Below are 24803 nucleotides of genomic sequence, written 5' to 3' on the forward strand. Positions count from 1 at the left end.
GCCCCGACAGCTGCGCACCACTCGCCCGCTTCTCCCCTTCGTCTTGTTTGAGCGCATTTGGGCCGTGCGGGGACAGGTGCGAGGATGCCCCAATACCCTTGCGTTTATTAATGGGCAGCGTTAACGGGCTGCGATATCGCTATCGCGTTCCACTGTCGAAGGTGAAGCTTAAGCGTCCTCCAATATTTTTCATGACTGGTAGGGTTTGATCAGTCACCACAAAGGTCCTCTACGAGATGTCGCGTTGTAGATACGACAAATAACACAGTAACAAGAACCATCACTCACGAACCATGCTTTATTGGGCGAACCGGAACCCACAAAACAAGTTACATTCGGGTAGAAAAATAGTGCCGGGCACATGAATCGATCGTCGAACAAGAGATTTACGATTAACAAGCGTCGGCTGTTCACGCATTATTCGTAGAAGATTCCAGCGGCATCGCTGGTGCTCGCGTGCCTTCCAGAATGCACAAATGTATTTGCGTTGCGCGTGAAATTCGGTGATAAAAATTGAACAATACCAAAAATAAGACCGAACTTCGGAGCACCTTCTGATGCATGCAGGCGCGTCATGCAATGAGAAGGGCATCCGGTGAAACGCGCCCACAGCAAGAAGACATACGAACTACGCGTGTCACTATTATAACTAAAAACTATCTTGCTCGCAGGGACACGATTGTCACATGAGGCTAAAAATTCTACAGCTGTAATAGAGTGCAGTGCAAGGGAGAAGAGACGGCTTCAGAATGAATGAGAAACTGCACATTGAATGTGACAGAGGTTCCACGTTAATACAACAACAGCTAAAATATTCGTTTTGGCAGAACAAATATTGTGAAGCTACATATGATTTCAGTCGAATTCAGTTTCAGTTTTCTCATCGGCATGATAAAGAAGAAAAACCATCGCTGTGATTACAAGAGCCAAAGAGTGTACCAAAGCATTACGTGCATTGAACAATTTGTAAGGGATATAAATGTCCGCATGTTTATGTCTACATATTGTCATAAAAGTGGTCTTTGGGAGGCAGCAAGGCCCAGGGACGTCAATTTTTGGTAAACTTTTTTTAGTTGACAAGAAAACTGCCTGCTTTCCTAATGCGAGGTGTTCTATTCTATTTACACTGCAGAATAATTAAAACAATGATAAGGTAAAGCTTGTTTACTTGTACACTGTCAGACCATTTGCACAGAACTAAACCAGGTGTCAAGGATTCTGTGCGAACGTTTCAACCTTCTAGTGACACAAAACACGAACTTGCTGCTCATTAGGGTTTGTCTAGGAATGAGTTCGCTAAAGCTGCTTTGGCGAACAACATAGTTGTGCAAACAGCACGCTCTAGCCAGGACCTGCAATATACTTCGATATTCAAACATCCCGAATTCTGCTGGAGACGACGTTTCCTTTCGTAATTTCGGAAAATCAAGCGGCATCATTTACGTCTTGCATTTCACTCAGCAGCCTTAAACGTCAAAAGAAGCCCGCCTCTCCACACGATGCGTCCGGTTAGTTTATCACCCCGGCGGGAGAATGCCAGGGCTTATTTTTTCCTGCACGGGTGCATGGTCACGTTCATATACAATACCCATGGGCAATTTACTGCACTTGCGCACTAGTCACACTGTTAAGACTGCCCACCGTATGCGTCAAGGGATGTGCAATTCGTTAAAATGCATGTCTAGACGAATCTCCACACAATTAGCGCCCAGTATTCTGGCAGAGATGTACGTCGATGTATTCTCTCTTTGTGGACCGATATCCACACTGCTTGCACTCCTACGGTGTTCCGTCCCCGTGACATGCTTCGCGGTGTCTTTGGAGACTATATTTGTGCTTAAAGGAGTGATTACATATGTCGCAAACGAAAGATCTGTCGTTACTGTGGGATTTGAGATGATGGTTAAGTTCCGTTTTGCTTTTGAACGGTTTAGTGCATATTTGACAGATATGGGGTTTCAAACCTGTGTGAATCCGTTCATGATCACGCAAATTCGACCTGTGCGCGAATGATTTCGCACATATTTCACATTTGTATGGTCTTTCACGGGTATGCGTGCGGTAATGTGCAGATAGATGGACAGCCCTTGTGAAAAATTTACCACATGTTTGACATTTGTGTTTCAACTTCTTGGCAGACGATTGAACACTTGCTCTGACACCACAGGAGCCTTGCACCTCCATTCCTCCGGTTCGAGTAGCATTCCTGCAAGGATACGGGCAAATTAGCTCAAAATGGCTCACTATTGTTATGGGACGACAAAACACATTTTGACCAATAGAGTGACGAAAAAAATCGCGCGTGAATGGTAAGGCCACTCGATCTTAGCGCTAAGATGCTGCATTGATATTTAGCGCTCCATTTGGGCTCCAGGTTGGCAGAATTTGAATGGTGGTTCTTTCGGTACCCTGTGATGCTAACCTGGAAATGAATTTTCCTCGTTCGAGTGGGAAGCAGCACAGAAGCCTTGCATCATCTAATACATCATATTTCCTACACGAAACAGGTGCAGGATATTAGAAGTATCTCTTAGTGACGGCAAGTTAAAAAACTAGCCAGTCTGAGTATCGAAAATACAACTCCGTCTTCAACACGCTCACAAGGAGTATTCAGGCAAAAGTCCGGAAGCGTGCTTTCGGTAGTGAGACATTCGGCATTGAGAAAGACTGTTTTGCGTCGGGTAAAATAGGTCTACGTTTTATTGCGCAGCTCTTAATGACCCATTCTTGCGGCGAGCGTCGGTGGCGCAACAGAGCGAAGGACAAGAGCGAAAGATGAAAGAGCGAATGCGGAGTGGCAAAAGATGCGAGCCTTGAATGGTCGAGAGGCCGAGACCAATGATAGCTGCCCCTGCGGTGACATGAGCGCGGAAGATTGGTTTCATGCAGACTCGCGCTACCACTCGTTTCGTAGTACCATCGGATCTCAGCCAGAGCGCTCATTTCGTGCTATGATGAGCTCGTGTGGGCTCTCACTTTCGCATGATGAATTGCATGCTTCGATTGTATTGGTCTGCAATTGTTTGCCAATCTCAGTTTATGCGCGTATTTTATGGAAGCCACACAGCACCAGCTATTACACTAGATCCTTCGATCAGTCATTTACAAAAGCCATCGCGCTTGACCTCTGCTATTTGTATCTCAAAATATTTGCCTGAATATACCCCGTAATAAAAACACGTACACAGCTGCTCTCAAATTTCACTTTATGGGCTATCCTTATTGTCGGTGAATTTTCCAGGAAAGATTGTCGCTAGGAAGAGTAGAAAGGTTCAGCAGCATTTTACACTCTACTAACACCTGAAGAGGAAAGCCTCCTGCTATAAATGGTAATGCCTAAAGTTGTAGGATCTGACGGGTCAGACATAGTGAGCTGCCGTACGAAGTAAACTTTTGGCACTGTAGGTTGACCTCCTCAACGTCACATGCGGGAACATAATGCATTCCTAAAGGTGATTTCGTTCTTGTTGTCATTGGCTCTCTTTTTTTTCCGTCGCTGGTTCGTTCGCTCGTTTCTTTCCTTGGTTCATATTCAGCCATTACTTGCTTGCTCGCTTATGGGGTGTGAGCCATTCCTGATATTTCGCTCTCACTAGAGGCGCTTTTTTTGCGGGTAGAAGCCATTGAAACTAGCCTATTGAGGCTCTCGATTTAAGAAACGGAAATGGCGCAGAGGCAAACTATTCGCGTCATTTCTGACATGTGTAGGTGGAATGACTCCCCGTTGTACGTCATTCGCCTTAACTAAAGTCCTACACATCGAATACGAAGAAAAACTGCCGGGTTCAAGTTTTCCTGCAGTGTTTGTACGAAGTCATTTTATATTTGAGTCGCTTTCGAACTGCACGCCGTTCGTGCCGTAGGCATCATGAGAACGACACACACATAATCATTTCCCCCCATACGTAGCAGGCACAAAAACATCAAATACTTCAGTGATTTCATTTATAATGGATGAAATATGCTACCGAAGAAGTAAGTATTTTCTTTTTTTCTCAATAAGGTAATGAACGCTGCAAGCGTTGAGTTAAGGCAATGCTGGTGCTACAGCGTTTCTACCGTTTAGTGAAGAAAAATGCAACGGGCAGTCGAACAGAGACGGCGCATACAGTGTGTCTTTTGTACATCCTGCTGCCCGCTTGAAATGTCTGCGCCAAGCAGTACATGAATATTGGTCGCCATTCTTGCGGTAATATGCTTTTTACTTGTATACATGTATTTATTCTTGTTACGGTTGTTCACATGGCTCAAGCAATGTTATAGCTTGGCTCGAGTCATGTGGTGTTACCTTGTACGTCGTTTCTAATCATTACAGTTTGGCCGGCATCCAGACCAGAATATTTAGTTTAGAATGAGAACTTTCAAATAACGAAATTTCGTTCGACAGAGCCACTTAAACTGCGGCAAATTATCCATCATACCTTTTATTCAGGCTTGCAAGTGGGAAAAATTATCAACTAGCTAAGCTTAAAAACAATAGAAGCTTAGAATTTACAAAGTTGATAATGATAATCATGGTTGAAGTTTATTGGCGCTAGGGCATCTAAGGCCAAAACGCGGCACGACATGTGGCTTGTTTTAGTAAACTTGTGAGTTTAGGAATAGGACCTAAAATAAAAGCTGTATAGACGCTTTCACATAAACTTTGTCTACATATACCTGTGCATCAATTTTAAAATATTTACTAAGATGAGCATAAGGCCTTACATTCATTGGTTATAGGCACAGATGATCAATTATTGTGGATTGTCCGTGTCCCTAGCTTTACAATTCTTGCGTACGCAAGAGGAGCGAGAGCTCAGTCTTACTTTTGTGCATCAGACCATATCTCACCTGTGAGGCACAATCTCATGTTTGGGATGATACGAGATGATGTCTAGAAAGGTAACTTGTGCAAGATAATTATAAGCGTTCTTTTAAAGTTAAAAAGTGCATCCTCTGATCAGACCATGCCGGGATGGGGGGTATATTGTGTGAGTAAAGTTCCATAAAATGAGCCAATGGCTGTCGGTGAAGTTGAGTACATTGACTCAGGACATGTAAGACGGTTAAGTTCTCACCGCAGCGTGTGCACGTCGTTGGGTCAGTTTCAGTCTAGAGATATTTGTATGTGCTATAAATGTGTCCTATTCTGTGTCGTGCCAGCCAGACTTGGGTCAGTCGATCAAGCTTCAGCGGGAAGCATCTGGTTAACTGCGGTTTTAAAAGGTGCAGCCCATTTTCGACTACCCTGTCCCAACCAGCTTGCCAATGATTACGGAGGGCCTTTCGTACCGCAGGTTTCATATCTGCACCAGGTATACAGCTTACATCAATTGTATCCCGATGACAGGCTTGCCCAGCATTTTCGTGCGGCATTTCGTTGCCTGCGATCACAGTGGCCTGGCACCAAGTCACTCTGGGATTCAACTTGAATTAGCTGAAGGAGCTTGTTTATTAAGGGGGTTTCGGCTTGCTTTGCCACAGGACGGGGGGGGGGGGGGCATGGTGACAACGCTTAAAGAATGTGTGTATATTATACACTTTTGTATCTTGTGGGGTACTATATACTCAACAATGATCAGAATACCGTATGCTTCCACAGTAAAGATGCTGCTATGGTTGCGCAAAGTTCTAAAGTTTCAGAAGTTTGGGCCATGGGTGGCACATGATACCGAATTTGCACACTTTGAAGCATCAGTGAAAAATGCAATAGATCTGTACTTGTCTTCAAGGGACATGAAATGTTGCTGAATAAGGATTCTTGGACAACTCTTTTTGTTAAGCTCTGTAAAGGAGAAGTCACAGGTGACTGGACATTGCTTCCAAGGTGGGAGGAATTCACCATAGTACTTTCCTGCACATCTGTGAAAACTATTGCAAGTTTTTCAGCAACAGACATGACTGCTAATGGGAACGGCGGGGCGTGGCGGGGCGGGCCGGTTGAAGTACAGCTGGTTTGAGGACTGATCATATATGAGTGCTTTGCATGGATGTTGTTTTAATGACATCGTTCTTATTGCATAGGTGACTCCGAGATATGTGCGCTGATAATCCAGTGGCCGCTGATCCGACTCTGCATAGACGCTTTGGACAGGGCTTGTGCGAAGGTACCAAGTGCTAGGCGGATACCTAAGTAATAGATAGGATCGAGTAGCTTAAGTGCTGCCTTTGAAGCTGACTGGTAAACAATATATCCAAAGTCTATGCACGACAGCACAAGGCTTTTAAAAATACCTATCTGTTCCCCACGACTGATGAAATAAAATGTTTAAAAGGTTCATAGTTTTAAAACATGTAGGCTTCAACTATTTTATATTTTGCATGAAGGTTAGCTTACTAGAAAAATTTACTCCTATAAATATTTGTTCCTTTCTAATTAGTAGGCTTCTTCAATTCATCGTAATGAATGGGTCAGGACATACCCCTCTTCGTCTGGAAAACAGCACGCAGGTACTCTTCTCTGCACTTCACCTAAACCGGTTTTCCTCCGCCCATTCCGCGAGCCGTTTAACACTTACCTGTATCTGGCGTTCACACATGGACAGATTGCAGGATTTAAAGCTGACTTTGATGTCGTCCACATAGACAGAATAAGACACCATGAATGGTATAGCAGAGGGGAGAGAGCTCATTTTAATTAAGAAAAGTGTGCAACTTAGCACTCCTCCCTGTGGTACGCAGTTTTCTTGAACAAAAGTGCGCGATAGTACATTGCCAATTCAGATTTCACATGGGTAATTCTGCAAGATGTTCAGCATATAAACACAAATTCCATAGGACGACAGGTGTTGCAGAATACCGTATCGCCAGGCAGTACGATATGCCTTCTCAAGTTCAAAGAATACAGATAGACACTTTTGGCTGTGTACAAATGCGTCACGTATATATGACTCATGGAGACCAAAATTATCGGTTGTAGACCTTGCTCCTCGGAAGCCAGATTGGTGAGGGACCAAGATACTATTATATTCCAAAAAGAACACATGGAGACGGGTAATAATATTTTTCAAATACTTTAAGCGAACAGCTAGGGAGTGCAGTTGGTTTGTAATTGTTAACTAAGGAAGGGTCTTTGTCGTGTTTCAGTATTGACACGACTATTGAATCCTTCGAAGATGACGGTACATTACCAGCTGCAAAAATTTTATTGTAAAGACATAAGATGCAGCTTACGGTCTCACCAGGTAGATTGTTGATTATTTCATGTTATTACGTCAGAGCATGGAGCCTAGCTGCCACAAGAGCCTAGGGCAAGCTTGAGTTCATGGAATTTTAGTTGTTTGTTGTATCCTTCTGATGACAACTTGTTTCGACGCAAAGGAATATTTTCATATATTTTTGTATGGTGCTAGAACTTTTCGCTATACTTTTAGGAGTTTGATACCCTCTGAAAGTGCTCACCAAGAGTGTTTGCTTTATCTTCTATTGTATCGCCAGAGCCAGCAATGAGAGGAAAAGGATTTGCACGTTGTCCGTTTAGTTATACCTGATATACACTTTGCTAACATCCGTGTATGAGTTTATGGAAAATACGTAGCGCGTCCAGCTTTCGCTTTTGGATATTCGGAGGATACGGGGGCCATTCGCTTTGCACCGCGTAATTTCTATTAGATTTTCTGTTGTTGGGTAGTTGAAAATCTACTCCATGCTTTTTTCTGGCGTTTCTTTGGTGTTTCAGTCTTTCTTCCACCACTGTTTTAGATTGACTTATACTGTGCAGGACTGAGGTATGTAGTTTTTAGCAGAACAGAGGATATCTTCAGTGATTTACGTGGTGAGTTCCTCCACACCTAGGTGCTCCACATCTTCAAGGGACAATTTACATAGGTTTCTAAATTTCAACCGGTCGGCACTATGAAGTTCACACTTTTTGGGGTAAGCTGGTCCATCGTGCCACTTTGCTGTTTCTAGGAGTGTTGGGACGTGTTCGCTCCATTATGAATTACTAATTCTCCATCCCTGGTATGGAAGAAGTGATGCTGACCCTATGGCTAAGACTATACACTAATGCGTGCTGTGTGCAGGACTGTGAAATGTTGGCTCTGTCTTGGTAAATAGACAGGCTCCAGATGAAAGAAGGAATTCTTCAATTGCCCGTCCTCTCACAATAGATGTTGACTCACCGCAGAATGTGCTGTGAGCATTGAAGTCTCCGATTACTATATAGGGTTCGGGAAGCTGGTCAATCAGCTTTTCAAATTCTGCTTTGTGAAACCGTTCATCAGGCGATATATATATATATATATATATATGGAGCAAATAGTTATAAGTTGGTTGAACAATATAGCCGGAACAGCCACTGCTTCAATTGAGCTCTGGCGTTATAGATGCTGGCATGCTTCTGACTTTTGGGCTTTGATTGCCACACCACCTGAAGAATTGCCATTATTTCTATCTTTGTGGAAAATTATGCACTGTCTTAAAAAGTTCTTGTGTGTAGACTTTAAATTTATTTCTTGAACAAAGAACAGTCATGGCTGATATTACTCTACTAGACCTTTGACATCATCTAGATTCTTAAATAGGCACCTGGCATTCCAATTAATGATTCGTGTAGTCATGTCGGGGAAGATTTTTGTTGTGTGTGTTCAAGAGCACGTGTTACAGATGGATAGTATGTATACTAAGACGGTAACCGTTTAAGTTAGCGGTCCCTTTCTTTGAGCAGTTAAAGGTATTTTATATCTTCTAGCGCGCTGGTGAAAGCGCTGATCTTTCGGCATCGATGACGCCAGGGATTTTTGATCGAGCTCCACAACCTGCTCGGAGGCACGGGAGGATCGTGAACTAGGCACTGAGACTTGCGTGCCAGGCCGTGGAGTTTGGTTAAGCTTTGGAACCTGCGGAATTGAAGTCTACAGGCCCACCTTCGATGATGATGGAGCAGCACTTGCTGCTGCCGCCAAGGAGGGCAGGCGGAGTGATCACCGGACCACTGTCAGTGACCGCGGTAGACTCCCGAGGCGTTCGTGACGCTCCCCCCGTCGCGCCACCTCGGAATAGCTCGTTTGATCTAAGTATGAAAAACATTTCCTTGGTTCGTGAAATGTTATATTTTCTTTGACTCATAGCGGAATGATTTCTTTTTTTTCTTCTATTTAGGGCATGTCCTGGAGTAGCCTGGATGGCTTCCATCACAGTTCTCGCAATGTGGAGATAAGTCGCGAGTGCCTGACGGATGATCGTTCGAGCTGCATTTCGCGCAAGTCTGCCTTCCTTGGCATGTCTGAGATCCGTGCCCATACCTCTGGCACTTAAAGCACAGTGGAGGATTTGGGATGTACGGCCTAATACGTACTTTGATATAGCCTGCATTCAATGTAATAGGCAAGTACCAAAGGTTAGTACACTGTGCTGTGTTGGAAGTTGTTCGTTCTTCCTGCGCATTAGGATTCTTTCTACCTTGATCACATTTTGCTCCTGGAAACCTCCAAGCAGTTCTTCGTTACTACGGTCCCAGAAGTCGTCCTCAGAGAATACTCCACGGCTCGTGTTCATGGTTCGCTGTGCCGACACAGTGACGGCTACATCGCCAATGCATTCCAAATTATTAATTTTATAATGTTACATTTTATCCTTCAATTCAAGGAGGATGTCTCAATTGGACATCTTTGTGGCTTTGTAGCCAGGTCCTATTGTGTTTGCGAGGCATTTCGCCTACAAGAAGGGGGAGAATTTACACACGCACTTGTTGCCTTCAATGTGGATTGCTTGTTACTAAGGGAACTGTTCTTTATTGTTCTTCAAAAATAATTGAAACGTTGCATCGTTGCGCGCTCTTTTTAGAGGGCGATCAAAGGAAAGTGGTTGAGTTCGGCAGCAGGAAAGTGGTTGTGTTCAGCAACAGTGCCACCCGCCCATCACCGAGCCCAACATGGGGCCGGAGCAAGTCTTACGAGTAAGACAAGCCCTCGCCAGCTGTACGGTGCTACTATAAACCAATATGGAGTACCCAAGATTGGCCACCCACACAAGGTTAACCCTCTCTGCCAGGAAATTCGGAAGTAAATAGAAGAGAGCAGAAGACAGGAAAGATTACACGGAAGAGAAAAAGATGCAGAATGGAGAGGGGGACAGGAAACCAAAACTACCGATTTCCCCCGGGTGGGTCAGTCCGGGGGTGCCGTATATGTGAAGCCGAGGCTGAAGAGATATGTTGCCTCCGCCAAGGGGCCGTAAAGGTCCAAACACCCATCGGCTCAAGCCCCAGGATCCCCTTTTTGCGGACCCGGCAAAGCCGCTCAAGGTTAGACGCGGGAGGGTCCGAACCCCATGTGCTCGAGTACGTGGTGTCGCAACACACCAAATGCCTGCTGGCGCATGCGCCCCTGCGGGGTAGAGTTTACAAAGTTAACTACGCGGAAAAATATATATCGCAGTTAAACTAGTTACATATCGTGGTGCATCCCAAGCGGGCAACTTCCTTTATATTTTTTTGCAACTTTCCTGATATCGATATAATGTGTCCGAATACTGGCGAATGATCTACCCATAACACAGACGATTTCATAGCGGTGTGTAATACGTGAATTTTGAGCGCTTTCAATGTGCTATTTGATGTAGTTGATTGAAACGTGGCGGTGTTATCATTGCTGAGCTTTAGAGATGCAATTTTTTTATTTGAGTTTCTCAACCTTTTCTCAAGTATTTGACGAATCTAAAATGCAACTGCTTCAGTTATGATATCACATTCCTTTAAATGCCACCAGCTTCAATACCCGTATGGTATGTTGCCAAGCACATTCATGCCTCTTTTCCAATGTACTAAGGTCGTAGATCCTGAGCCAAAGGTTCTTTCTTACGCCGACACAATATTGTCTGAACAGCAGCTGTTATTTGTCATTTAAGTTATCGCAAGATTTATCCCTCGCGCAACTGCGTCAGTTCCAGCGTAATTCTTGCAGGAATTTTACAGGAAAACAAAAACCCTGTTTCATTTCGTGAGCCTCGGCTGCGATGAGCATCTTTCCTTCACAATCTTTGCATATTCCGTAACAGGGAGTGAGTAAGCAGGCTACCAACCAGCAAGTCCACCGCCAAGTGCGGCGTGTTAACAGCATGGAATATCGGGCGACCTTGTATAGCTTCGTGGTTGTGGCATGGGGCGTGCAGAGAGCCGTGTGATCTCTGGTCGCGCTGTTGAACCACGAAATTTGTCAAAGCCTACCGCGCCGGCTGCACGTTCAAAAGTGCCAACGCAGTGCCTGTTTCAGCCATCAGAGCGAGCATCACCCCAAGGAGAAATTACCGAGTATGGGCATGATTGTTACACTGGTATCCATCCCTGTCGTCTCTGACTTCCATGTAATGGAACGTTTCTAAATGGGAACTTACGTGGCACCGTCTTCAAAACTGACTGATGCTTCCTCCATGCCAGCGCGGCTTCTGCTGGGCCTCACGTTATCGATGTTCCTGGTGGGCCCCAGGGGCAGGCAACTTGTGCTGCCATTGTCAGTGTCATCTGTATGGCATAAAAATATATTAAAGATGTTCATTTGCCATAGTGCAGGGGCCATTCATGGGAAATGAATATTTCGTGCTTAAGGCACTTGGCAAGAAGCTTTTAGTGGTAGGACAACTTTACTGCTGTGCTTCCATACGCAGTGGTTTTTCTTTCTGCAAATATGTCTTGAAGGCATGCCAGAGCTTCGTGCTGATGGGGAAGCCAAACACGATCAAGATTGTGCAGTGTTGAATTCTTCTGAAGCTTATCACGTTTTATCTCAAACAATGGGCAAAATACGACAGTGCTCAAATTGAAAAAAGACGTCGTTCTCTTGGGCGTAATACCCTTGCCGTATTATATTCTGTATTATCAAGTAATAAGCACATTAGATGCCTCAAGAAGTTCTTGCTTATTGTTAAACTATTACGAGCAACAGCATAGCCCGACGAAGGGAACGACATACTGAGAGGACGCATTTCTACCGAGGTATTTTAGCTTTTCAACGTATGCCCTTAGTTGATTGTCCTTTTATTAAAGATAGGTGCGCCATCCAAAGACTTACTCGCCTTTCAGATACTGATTTTCCGATACCCATTTATTTACTCCTGTAGCTGAATTTCTTATGCAACGGCTGTAAGCAATGCATGTTTAGAATCTATTTAGGAGCGCGAAAACGGCTGTCCTCGCCAGTGTTCCCGCGTAGGCTATCAGTGCACTATAGGACAACTTTCAGAAAGATTTGCTCAATGCGCATATGTAAGATTCGTGTTGCAGACAGTACATTAGCCTAGAAAGAAATGCGGAAGTACAATTTCACGTGGAAATGCCACTCAAAGGCGCAACGGAAAGCGTAAAGTACGTTAAAAGTGTTGACTGTGTGAATAGCGCTGCAAGGATTGTACGCAGGGGCACATTTTCCTTAAGTACGCAGAAATTGCGTGACATAAAGGAAAAGGAAAACGCGAGACGTGCTGAAAGGCAGTGGTTACGGTAGAAACCTCCCCAGGATGATCATCGACGCCAGTACAAATAGCATAAGAACTGTAGGGACACGCCGCATTGTCAATTACACCTTTATTTAAAATATGAAGGGGAGAAGTAGCCTAAGAACGTGGAGTGCACTGCTACATCCACATACCTTGGTGTTTATGCCTTGGTATGCCACAGCAAACATTATACGCGGATTCCCAACCACCGGAACTAAAGATAAGAGTTTTATCTTTGACTTCGAATGAAATACACTGCGATATCATAGACGTAATTTAAGGAACGCATTTTTTATTGCGTGGCATTCTCAACTTAGTCGTGCCGCTAAAGTCGCGACGTTCGCCGGGCCTGCGAAAGAGGTTGCGTAGATACGGGCAGAACGAATAATGCTTGACGCATCCAAGGAAGGCTAATCACCTTACAAAAAATTGAATTCAGCAGAAAGCCGGTGTTTCAGCATGACGTAAGTTTTCTAGTTAACAAAGCATTTCAATTTGGAAGTAATGGCACCCTCATTGGAAATTGTTGGCTACTGTGATTGTTGCTAATTCAATACGAATAATGTTTAAGTTTCAGAAGCGCCTTGTTGGCACATTTGGTAAAAATTTATGGCAACAGAGCACAAACTCACCAATACTTTTTTTGTCCTTGCGGTATATTTGCAATAATTTTTTGATGTTGTTTATGCTGCGCCTGTAGGTTGGCTTTCTTGGCATAAAGAATGAAGAGCTCGAATATAGGCTGTTTTCGGGTGCCCCGAATTCTGTGGTGTAACTTCTGCATTCGGCAGCAGCGGGATATGTCTTCTTCTCGTAACATGCTATTGGTGAACATTTCTGAAACTCTGCCTAAAACGGTAGAGCACCGTAACGTCCCACAGCATAGACATCTGAATTGCCGGACTAATTGCACATCACACTCGGTATTCGCCTCAAAGCACTTGCTTTGTCATCCAGCTTGATAGGTATAAGGGAGACATTAACAAGTTGCCAGCAGGTCAAACGCACTGAGATTCTGTTTGGTAAATGAAATTGTGGACCAATGGTCAAGCGATGATTAAATTTACGAGTGAATTATTCATTCTATGGAATGAACATTCTCGGCTTCTGCCCTTATCTAGGAGCGTGCTTTACCAGCCCACCTATTAAAGAACAAATTCTTTCATAAAGTGCTACTGCATAGGCGACGCATGAATTTGCGTATATAAGATAAAACAAAAATTTCTTAGTAAGGACAGTTATCAGCTGGCTGATGCGGAAACCACTTTGGTGGCTCTGGTAAAGTGCATCTTTGTTCACTATAACTGTACCGCATCCACGGTAACCGTAGGAGCCATCTGCCATATTTGTGGTAAAGGCGAGTGACAATCGCCTACATACCGTCGACGTTGCAAGTCTCGTCGGTCATCGGCATGCGCTGCAAGGTGTCATCAGAAATCCTACAAATAATGAAGTAGTGGAGAGACAGTTACAAGCTGTGACAAATAAAGGTGAAATTATCTTTTATACAACCAAGGTTCAGAAAAAGCAAAGTCCTGTTTTGTAAATGCACTACTCGCGACGGTTCGTTCTCAATAAATACCTACTATGCTGGCTGGCCTAATATGAACGGCACACTCGGGGCAATACATGGTGGAGAGCACTCATTCAACTTAGACGAAACGGCGCCTTGGCTTGCACAAATACTGTCAGTTTACCTGTTGAAGTACTTACAACGTGTCATATGTAGTTTGCTATGCAAAATATTTGCGGCATTTGCTGCAGTGTCAGAATCCTAAGAATAATTTCTGAATAACATCTCTGAAAGAGTTTCTGCATCAATGAAAGATGTTGAAGTAATACAATGACACTGTGCAGATGGTGTCTGATATTACGATGCAAACCAACGCTAATGTTAGAATAAATAGTATTTGTCGCTCCCTGATGTGTTTCGGCAACGCCGTGGTGAAGGTGGCGCTGTCATGCCAATTACAATCATGACTCATGGATCAGGCAGCGATGAGGAATATATCAAATTTCAGGTAATATTTGAAATTATAGGCTTAATTGACTAGCTCTGAGGAATACAAGCAGGTTTCTGCCTCTCAGCCAAGTATTAATTTGAATACTTACGAACAAAATGACGAGTTCGAATGAAATAATGATGAATTAGAATGCAGTTTTTCAATGCTTGTTTTCAAGCGATGCAAAGTTTGCTTCTGTGTCACTCGCTTGAGCCAATATAAGAATTCTTCGAAGGACAAAGATTCTTCTGAGAACGATTGAAAAATATCCTAAGACTGATGCAATTGTTAGCAAGAATATAGCTGAAATGCGACGTGCAACTGCTTTCGTTCACAAATGGTAAAGGGTACCGTAGAATACCATGACTTCCCGCTTCTTTATCGCTGTGGTACTACCTCACCCCAGTTTGCTATATATAAAAAAAATCTGAACTAAGTAATATAAATTTAGGTTGTCAAAAACAATAAAAACAGTAACATATACCTTTTTTGGCCACACAACTCCAAGCGGCAAAAGTATGCTTTCCTCTAATGCGCATTTATTGCCTTTAAGGAACACATGCAACGGGAAGAACAATCGTTTTAAAACAAGTAGAAGCTTTTCATGCACGGGGTTTACTTTTTAGTAAAGTAATGCTTTAGGCGGTCAGTACCAACTTTCTCCCATTCTTTTGTTAATTGGCAAATGACAGTATTACTGCGCACTTTGACGAGTTGTCCAGAAAACACTTATGGTTCCGCATACCAATTGTTCGCGGCGGTTAGAACTAATTCCGAGGTTTTTGTGCAAGAACTATGGCCTGATAAAACGCTTACCAAATTTAGGCGGACTGCGCAAAAGTTTTCACCATCGGGGTTCTGTGGGGAGCCCCTAAGTGCAAGTAAAGAAGAGCATTTTTACAGTGCGCTTTCATCTAAATACGGTGGTGCCATCCGGAATTGTTCCCGGGACTTCAACCTATAGCACTTCATCGCATGTGTGCATTGCAAGAAGTATACATCAATGGAAAATATTTTTGTCTGTACGTATACGTTCGCTTCATGTTCTGAAAAATCTTATCCTGAGCACTAAACCGCTGACTTTGCACTGAACATGGCAATATTTTCTCATCGCCCTTGCGTCGACGTGTCTTGATCTAAGAAAGCAACCAATTTCAAAGCTCAAGCCGGCTACAAGAAAGACCCGTTTCAGGTGGGAACAAATGTACAGATGTTAAAGGCTAATACATTGGTCGTTTCTAAGGGTAACAGTATTCAACGAAAAAGATTTACAAGTGGCGAAGCTCACGTTGTGTATGCGCGCAAAGTAGATGAAGCCTCCTGGGCACCGTCACGGCTTGTACTTGGTGTTGTTTTGTCCTTCATGCTTAAGTCAAGAGGCGTGCATTCGTTGCTGCTGTCTTCAGCCATGGCTGCTCTTTCGATGTCCTGTAACTGGCGTGTATTGTCGGCTGCACGTTGTTGAATCACCGCGCATGCGCACTCAATGCCACAAGAAGAACGGAAACTAATCAAACATTCGTCACTTCGGTGTTTCGATTAAAATGATACCGCATATCTGGACAAAAACTAGACGTTTGAGACCGCCACTAGCTTGACACTAATGTGCAAATTGTTGAACTCCAGCAGAGGCGACCCGATTACCCATTCTCGCTTTCCGCCAAATGATTTACCCAAAATAATAAACCTCACCTAATACGAAAACAATGCATTTATTGGATGATATCGCTACTTTCTTTTGGTGCTTCCCTCAAAGTGAAGAACACATCCTGCTGGGAAGAAATTTTTGCCCGTGGAAGCGCTACTCGTAGCGCAGCAGGTACGAAAACTAAGTTAGCCTTAACTAGCGTATGATTCCAACACCTATAGTGTTGGGCTGCTGAGCACAAGGTCGCGGAATCGAATCCGAGCCATGGCGGCCGAATTGGTGCGAAATGCGAAAACACCCGTGTACTTAGATTTCAGTACACGTTAAGGAAGCCCAGGTGGTCTAGATTTCCGGAGTCCTCCACTGCGGCGTGCCTCATAATGAGAAAGTGATCCTGGCCCGTAAAACCCCGTAATTTTTTTATTGCCAGAGGCTACGATTCTGCTGACTGCTGCGGCATTCTCTAGCTCATTTGACATAAAGCAGGTAGTTCTTTGTCACCTGACGAGTGGTGCTTGCTTTGTTGTGTTGCCCACAAATTCCAGTATTGTCTTCGCTAACCCTTAGCAATACACAACTGCAACTGATTTGCACATGTCGCGGTTCTTCGGTATCGAACGCTCATGCGCCATGCATAGTCGTATCTCAACCAGACCCCCCACATTTGCGACAGTTTTGTGTGATTGCTCCGCAGTCATCAATTGCGTTTCACGCCCCGCACTAAAACTAGTGCTGTCGTTAAAAAATATACGCTGCTGCCCACTCCGCACCTAAAAAAATTGTGTTTTACAAGCTGTAGTTGTATATGGATGAAAACAAACCATGTTACAAACCTTTATAACAATTGCAAATATGGAGCCACAACAAATAAGGTTCACGAGCAGAAACAAGTCGGGTCAGCAGTCGAGTCAATTTTCCCTGTGCTCTAGCCGTGAGTGGATTCGCGCTCCTGTTTTCGCCAGCGTTTGAATAACAAGGGGGACAGTTGCCATTTACTGATGCTTCCATTGCTTCACAAAAATTGCTGTGGTACAAATGTTCCCGCCGCTGCAAACACGTGTGAATATTGAGAACAAATCGAGGAAAGTTAAGACGCCTATGGCTTTTGAGCTTGTTATACATCGCGCCTCAGTCTGCTATCTGTATTTTCTGTAGCTGTGCCAGTTGAACATACATTATACACCGCGTCACGAGGCGATTTTAACACACTAGGGACTGAGACAACGTTAACTTGATGAAGTAAATTATATCTGTTTTTATTGCGTAAGCAAGAGTGAAAAGTCTCGCCAACAGGGTGATTGCAGCGTAAGAAGAAAAACAGTCTCTCAGAAGGCTAGCAGTCTACATCCGCAATTCATGTCACACAGGAAGTCCACAAAAGCTCATTAGGTGATACAAGTGTAGTCCAGTAATTGATTTCCTCAAGAAAACGGAAAGGTGAGCTAGTTGGTGCTGCATAACTTCTGGCGAAGAGCAAAAAGGCACGTAGGATAACGAGAGTGAAGCGTTGTGCATTTGCTCACTTCTATGGTCCTACGTGCCCTTTCTCGCTTTGCCCCAACTAACTTATTTCTTGCTACCACCTTTAGGAAAGGATATACGTGACAGTATGTAGCATTCGTAGAGGAATATGTGCTCTAAATGCTAAACGGAAGCGCATTTATTTCCGTGTTTAGTAGATTCAATGCTTTTTAAGTAAATCTGTCAATAAACATTGAGGTTCAGTGCAAGCATATCGGGACATTGTTCACTTAATTACGTAAAGCTCGTAAGTAAATTTTTAACTCAACTTTCGCAACACTTTTGCCGCTGCGTGACACTGTCTAACAAATACTTTTATTTATGCAATATCTTACTTGGAAAATGAATGATAACGGTACATCTTCTTGACTGCCGCAATTTTGATGCTTGCTAAGCGTGTTCAGCATCCTTTATACAATCCTAGGTGGGAAAATTAATGGTTGTCAAGGAAAAACGTACCGCACCCAAAGTTCCCATTACGATGACCTGCCCGCGAATCAACAGAAATATCTGTTGCCATAAACCTTCGTATTTGAAACTTTCACCAGCTTGCCCTTCAGCATGCCATTGTGTCGGCTACTGTATGACATTTCTTTCTCATTCGATAATATTTTACTTGCTTGGGTACCGACGAAGCATGCAGCGTGCATTGTTTCGTTTCTTTTGCGTCTTTTCGCCATGTTCACTCGCCCAGGTGACCCGTGTTTTGCGTGTATTGTATTTAATTTGTGGAAAGAGAAATTTTAGCACGACAGCGACCTCCCGCATGGCATGGCCGGCGTCCTGCGCCGGCGTCCCCATGAGCGAAAATTTTCGTACTGTATAGAGCATCGCACGCGTAATGCGAAGACGTGGTGTCGTTCCCCACCTGCGGCAAGTTGCTTTTTCATACAGTTTCAATTCCATGAAATAATTATTTTTTTTTATTTCATTTAGTAAGCAAAAGTAATTTCCCCTATGGGGTCCTTGGCATCATCGTTTGTTGCCCACTTGTGATTAATAAAATGTGGGCCCCTCGGTTAACCACCTTTCGTTTTTTACCTATTGAAGTACATGTACATACCACGCTTTGCTGTAAGACTTACTGTATATGTGGCTCATAGTGCCACACCATTCTGTCACTAAATTTGCTCATACCGTGTCTTACATTCTTAACAAGGTTATTCTTCGGAGTTTTTAGAATGTTAGCCCACAAACAAATGTCGTGAACAACGACAGCGCATGTCTGCCATGTTGAATATTCTGAGACTGAAATAGTAAACGTGCCAAAATATAACAAGAACCCCATATTTTTTTTTAGCGTGGCTGTGCGCAACTTCCGGAATCGGCTCACGCAAGAGGCGGCGTTTCTACCAGAAGGCACCGTTTCGTGCATAGCATTCACCGCCAGCGTTTTCCGGTAAACATTACAGTTGCATAAGTTGCAGTTGCTGCGAAGCGTGAGAATAAGTCAGGAACCTTCGAATGCTATCGCGTTTCGATCTATTGCGTTCTATACCGTGAAATAACTAATTGTTCAGCCATGCCTGATGCTCATGCTCCGGAGTACTAGCGTCTTTCTGAGGCCGAAAGTTGTTGAATGATCGCGCATGCGCATTCTGCACCAGGGATGAAAGAGAACCGATAAAACGTTGGGCATTTGGGCAACTCGAAGTAAATCGCAAAACCCATCTGTAAAATAGCGACGATAGAGTGCGCCACTATGTCGACACTAAAGTGCTAATATTCTAACACTAGAAAAGGCGCTTCAGTGACCCGTGCTGCACTGACACTCAATCATCAAAGGAAATTTAAGTAAAGCCATCGTCCTGCCAAAAGCTGTAGACAGGAACATGGGATTATTACTGTTTTTTTCTTTCAGGAGTAGTGCTAAGGCTTCTCCGGGAGATCTTGGCAGTCGTGGCGCACGTAGTGGATACATAGAATGCACCAAAGCCAACACGATGTTTGTCGGAGGGTGACTCAGAAAGACTTTTCCCCTTTATTTTATGCCAAATTACACCGCTAAATGTGAAGACAACATCTGTGAAGTCAACATTGGGGTTAGCCCTGGGTGTGTAGCTATTCGAGCGCCGATTGGCCCTTAGACATCTAAGGCACGTATAAGTGACGTCAGTGCTCTCTTTTAGCACAGGCTCACTTCTGCTCGCTTCAGGGTGTTTTTTGTTGTACAGAGATCCTTCACGTAATGCTACAGGATGGTTTCTTGCCAAAATGCCTCATCGCAAAAATCTTTTCCACCCAACCGAGTTCGAGGAACATAACCGTAAGCATCCCTAGGCCGCTTGCAGGATTGCGGCTTCAACACCACAGACCCCTCTTGCCTCCTTGGGAGGGTGGGGGGAGGGGTGAGGGTGAAATTTGACTGTAGGACCAGCACTTTACGATGGCTAGGCCTAAGCCTGCCATAAGGGGACGTCGAGAGCTTGCCTCGCCGCCGTCTCACGGGCGTGCTGGGTCGCCTAAGTTTGGTCGTCGAGGGTGAAGCTCCGCAGAGCCTCATGCAACCTCGACGAGAGGGTCATGGTGTTAATGTGTGTGTACTGTACTAGGCACTCCCACAGCATATGCGGAAGCGTAGGCGTGAATACCACAGAACCAGCAGTTCAGTGTAGTGTAAACGTCTGGGAATATAAGGCGAAGGCAGGCGGATGAAGGGTGCGTGTTTATTTGTAGCAGAGGCAAGGTCTTTCGTCCGGCTGAATTTGGGGTGACGTGGGAGAAGGTTTGGCGACTAAAGTAAATTACCTTAACAAGATCGTTATAGGTGGTCAGATTGTTTCTGGTGTCCAACTCGTCTCAAGTGACTCCAGCGGGGTTGGCTTGGCCTCGTGCAATGGAGTGGGTGACTTGGTGGAGATTGGGGAGGTGTTGGTGGACAGGGCCTGCATGGGCCGGGATGCATGTAAGGGGGGTCATGCAGTATGTAGAGTTTGGTGCCTGGCACAGGATGCGAAGACCTTGGGGGGAAATACGGCCTTTTCAGAAGTTAGTGACGGCTGAGCGAGGGTCACACATGATGGTGTGACAGGTGGGATCTAGCGTGGCCAGGGTGATGGCCACTTCTTCAGCTGTCTTGCCGCCCTGGAACGAAAATTATTTACCGAACGTAAACGATAGATGCCCCGAACGAGCAAGCGACGTTACTTCACCATAATAAAATAATTCATCTAAAAGAAGCACTGTGCAGTTTCTGCTGCAGATGTGACCAGCTGGCACAGCCTTAGAGCGGTCACCGTTTTCGCTCCAGAAAGTAATATGGGTTGTGGCTGCCAGAATTTCCTCCTTCTAGTTCGAAAAGCCCTGCAGTCAATTTGCATCGTCTTCCACGCGGCACTGCTGCGTGAATTGCAAAAATCTTGTGCAAAGAATGGTAGTTTCCCTTGCGGTTGCGTAGCCACATTATTCTACTCGACAATCATAATCTGTCCATATTATCAGAGGGACATCCTGAACGGAATGGCAAAATCTTGATACCTGAACCATGCAGACAGGACCTAATTTCTCAATGGTATGTTGTGGTACAAGTTTTATGCTTGACAGACACAGCAGCCGTAGGAAGAAAATATTTAAAATACGTGCACGCGTATCACGGACAAGAGCAGGAATTTTTTGCGGCAATAGATAGTGCATCGAAGTTGAGTACGTGCGGGAAATCTGTACATCAGACTCGCGAAGTGGATCTACAGGCACATTTAGCGAGCATTGCTCAATGAGGCCGTTTTGCGGTAAGGACCAACTCATTGCCTCAATAAATGACCTCTTTGATGCGACAGTTTTCGGAGTTCGCCCAGGGGACGAGCTTGCTCGGGTTGTATAGCAAGGTGCTGTATTCATGTTCATTCATTGTAAGATAGCTAAAACAACAAAATACACTTCTTGAAAACGTTGTCCTTCTAGTAAACTTCGTCCTTACTGGCTCAATGACGCCTTTCGCCTCCTTGTCAAATGATGTGCCTTTCCAGGAAGAGGTTACCTTTTAGGCATAACATGCGTTCTCTGAAGTATATAAATGCACACTAAGTTTTCCTTTTTTCACCTGTGTGTGCCTCAAATAGGGGCGCTTTATTTAGATTCATGTTCTGCCACAAAAATTACTATGTTAAAAATTTAAGCTGAAGCCCTCCGCACCGTTGTAAGTTAAAACCTGAAAGTATTTGGCGCCGCGAACGCACATACGGGTAGAGGGTGACAAAAGTGATCTTCGCTAAAGATTTGTTTTTACGGTGGTAGCAAATCTTTATCGGAAGCAGTCTACGTTGTTGCGCCTACACGCTGTTAAACATAAGTAAAATTAAGGGAAAAAAATTATGCTCATCCAGTACACAAGCTGGCGTTGTGTAAGCACAGGGGTGTACATGGAGAAGTATAAGACTCCAATTACAGGTGTAAGGTTGACTGTATTTTTCTCGGTTCATGCTTGGGCTCATGGCGTAATGGAAACTGCACTGCGCATGCGTGCGAAGCGACGTGAAACACGCGCCCATGCGGTAACACAGCAGCAGCTTTAATCAACAACAATGTCCAGGATAGTTCGCCTAAAAAGCTTCACTTTAAAAACAAGAAGACCACAATTGCATGGACTCACCCTGAACTGTCGTTCGTTGTGGTTTAGTGTTCGTGAATGCCTACTTGGGCAGTGCTTGGACTTAAACTACTGCTCCTGGAAATGTGAGACGCGTTTTTCATGTTTCTATGTTTATCCATGTCCTACGCTAGGAATGAAGAAGACATGTCCAGCCGTGGACGATGAAGCCACGATGCTATCCTATGGAGTGATGACGCTATATTCGTAAATTTTTGCACACTCAGCACCAGTGAAGTGGGTTGATACTTAACGGGAAGAAATAAGTGAACAAGCTCTGACATGCTGTTCAGAGAATACCCGAAGGATCAAATCTGGCTAGTTCACCTGGCCGACCATGCCGCCTAGACTCAAGGTCCGGCCGCCTGCTAAGGAAGGGAGCCTCTGGTGGGGCTCGCCTCCAGGTCACCCGTCTGCCTTGACCCAAGCGAACTGGACCTTGAATAATGTTTTCCCTCTCTCTATCCCCCGGATTCAATTGCAGGGTGCACGAACGATTGATTAAAAGCTTTAGTTGATTAATGCGCAAGTAAGCCAGTTAAAAACGTGGCGAAATAAACGTGCCGGAGACGGCAGAAGTGCTCTTCGAAGATGAAAGAAGCTTTAATGGAGCTTAAGGAAAACTTAAAAATGGTTGAATTTTCGGCATTGAGCTACACACACGCTCGAAGTTTTCACCAAGAGTATATGCGTGGTCTTCTAGGCTCCTGCCTCGGTCATTCACCAGGGTCTACGGATGAGTTTCCTGCCATTGTAAGCTTGTTATACCATACCAGACTTGCATCTCTTGTGTGCAGGACCTTATGCCAGAAAGAAACTGCCCCAGCTTGTTCTGCAGCTTACCCTTGCGTCGGTCTATCCTTTGACTTACCTCCTTCAACTGGATAAAATTTTACGTGTTTTGGTAACGACGAAGTGTGCAGAATGTTTTATTTGCTTTTCTTACGTCTCTTCGCAGCCCTGGTTTCCTCACTTTTGGATGTATTTTATGGTGTCAGTAATAAAAGTGTTAAAGTATGCTATTGCGTCGTCTATGCTAACTTTGCTTATCTAATAACGAATAAGATATGTTGATTTCTTAAAGTACGACCAATTGGCTGAAGCCAGCTTCAACATAGGAATTTGCTGAGCACAGGCGCGCTGCTGCAACAAATTTGATGTCAGCGTGGAGTGGATATTGCCTAAAATATTAAATAAGATTCCTTTCCAAGTAGGGAAGAAGCCCAGACGCGCCAACCGCTGAATCAATAGAACAATACTAATTGTGTTATACTGTACCTTAGATAGCCTCCTCTTTATTAACCACTTACTAAAGGTTAAAAGAACTTCTTCCATGTGCTTACTTTTCGCATTGCACCGAAGGTCTAGCTATAAATTTCGATAAACTATAAATTCACCACCAGCATTCACTCACCGGCCATAAAATCTTACCTTTATTAATACACAATTAGATCGAATGTGAATAGAAGGAATTGTAACGAATCGGTCATTTAATATTACTTGTACAGGCACTGGCTGGAAGGGTGTGTTAAGTTGTGGAATATAGGTGACAAAATTGCCTGCACAATTATTGCCACACCAGCCAATGAGGCCATGGCGTCGTCACGGTATCTTCAGTAGAGGGTCGATCACGGAAGGTTGATTGGTCAGATTTTGAAAGCCTCTCCTGAACTCAAAAATACCTGAGGTATATGTTCAAATAATAGTTTTGCAAGGTAATGAAAGTTTTAATTAGATCCTTCCCATTGAAATGCATTATCCACAACACCATATTAGTACTAATCAAAGGAAAGTGGTCAATGTGCCAAGGCACAATTCAAGTTTGTGTTCCCTACCCTTTGCCTTCACCTATAATCCTTTGTTCTTTTTTGTTTTTGGCCGATCACGGGAATTATTCCGGTTATTCGGCACCAACGGCTCCAAATTCGTGTCCCTTGTCTTCTGGGAGGCGCTGAGTGCCCGCGCTTGCAGGCTGTTCGAGCTTTTCTCTGGTGTCGCCTGGTGATGGGAGGACATGTAGCCTGATGGTCCGGGAGTCGCCCAGGTCAATCATTGTGAGTGAAGATTTAACTATCGGAGAAGATGGCTAGCTGCGCAGAGGCCAGGGAGGCGAAGTTGGCCTGTGCGGCATCCGCCCCCCACCCCCCTCGCTTACGATTCCTATCAGCAAAGGCTGCGTAGTGAAAAATTGGGCGCCTTATATGGGCTTACTGAAGTGACGTACTCTCGTTGACACTGATGGTGACGGCCTTTTCCTTCTTTTTTCATTTTGCACGTGATCCTGGTTATAGTGCATAGTCATGATCGCAGATCAGTTCTTGCAATGGGGTGTGTCAGCACACTGGTCCGAGGGGTGGTTTTGCACACCACGTTTTGCTGAAGTCAGCTGGCGACTGAAGCAATATTTATACGCGCACGCTTTTTATGCATCAGTGTTGTAAGCTGGTGATCGGAATACCTCCAAGTTTCACAAGACTGGTCAGCATCTCGTACTCTTGTTTGTCACGAAACAAGATCAGGAGGTATTCGCTGAGCATATTTAGCACCTTATAGCTCCCGCCTAAGGTGTAAGTAAAGAATTGCCAGCAACAAAAGCAGAAGGTATTCTTTCTTGGTTTTTGAGTTGTATCGC

At 44.3% G+C, this 24803-nt stretch overlaps 3 protein-coding genes and 1 long non-coding RNA gene across 11 annotated transcripts in view; 1 reads left to right on the forward strand and 3 right to left on the reverse strand.

The window, feature by feature from the left end:
• Window positions 1–24803, forward strand: part of LOC135919788 (uncharacterized) — a 379293-nt gene that overhangs the window by 205168 nt on the left and 149322 nt on the right. The window lies entirely within an intron of this gene.
• LOC135919774 (zinc finger protein ZFP2-like) overlaps window positions 1–24803 on the reverse strand; it is a 150261-nt gene that overhangs the window by 83064 nt on the left and 42394 nt on the right. The window lies entirely within an intron of this gene.
• LOC135919794 (zinc finger protein 391-like) overlaps window positions 1–24803 on the reverse strand; it is a 154469-nt gene that overhangs the window by 42513 nt on the left and 87153 nt on the right. The window lies entirely within an intron of this gene.
• LOC135919810 (neurotrophin receptor-interacting factor homolog) overlaps window positions 918–24803 on the reverse strand; it is a 36096-nt gene continuing 12210 nt past the window's right edge. The window contains exons 4-6 of one of the 2 annotated variants that reach the window (XM_070526069.1): window positions 13795–13853; window positions 11317–11443; window positions 918–2206 (exon numbers count right to left, since the gene is read on the reverse strand). In XM_070526069.1, the coding sequence (XP_070382170.1) occupies window positions 1780–2206; window positions 11317–11443; window positions 13795–13853 (613 nt within the window). In that variant the 3' untranslated portion in view covers window positions 918–1779. Of the gene's footprint in view, window positions 2207–11316; window positions 11444–13794; window positions 13854–20316; window positions 20671–24803 lie in introns of those variants that run through there. The other variant, XM_070526071.1, reaches the window with a different exon arrangement.

The sequence above is a fragment of the Dermacentor albipictus genome, chromosome 9, assembly GCF_038994185.2.
Source record: "Dermacentor albipictus isolate Rhodes 1998 colony chromosome 9, USDA_Dalb.pri_finalv2, whole genome shotgun sequence".
In the NCBI taxonomy this organism is placed as follows: domain Eukaryota; kingdom Metazoa; phylum Arthropoda; class Arachnida; order Ixodida; family Ixodidae; genus Dermacentor; species Dermacentor albipictus.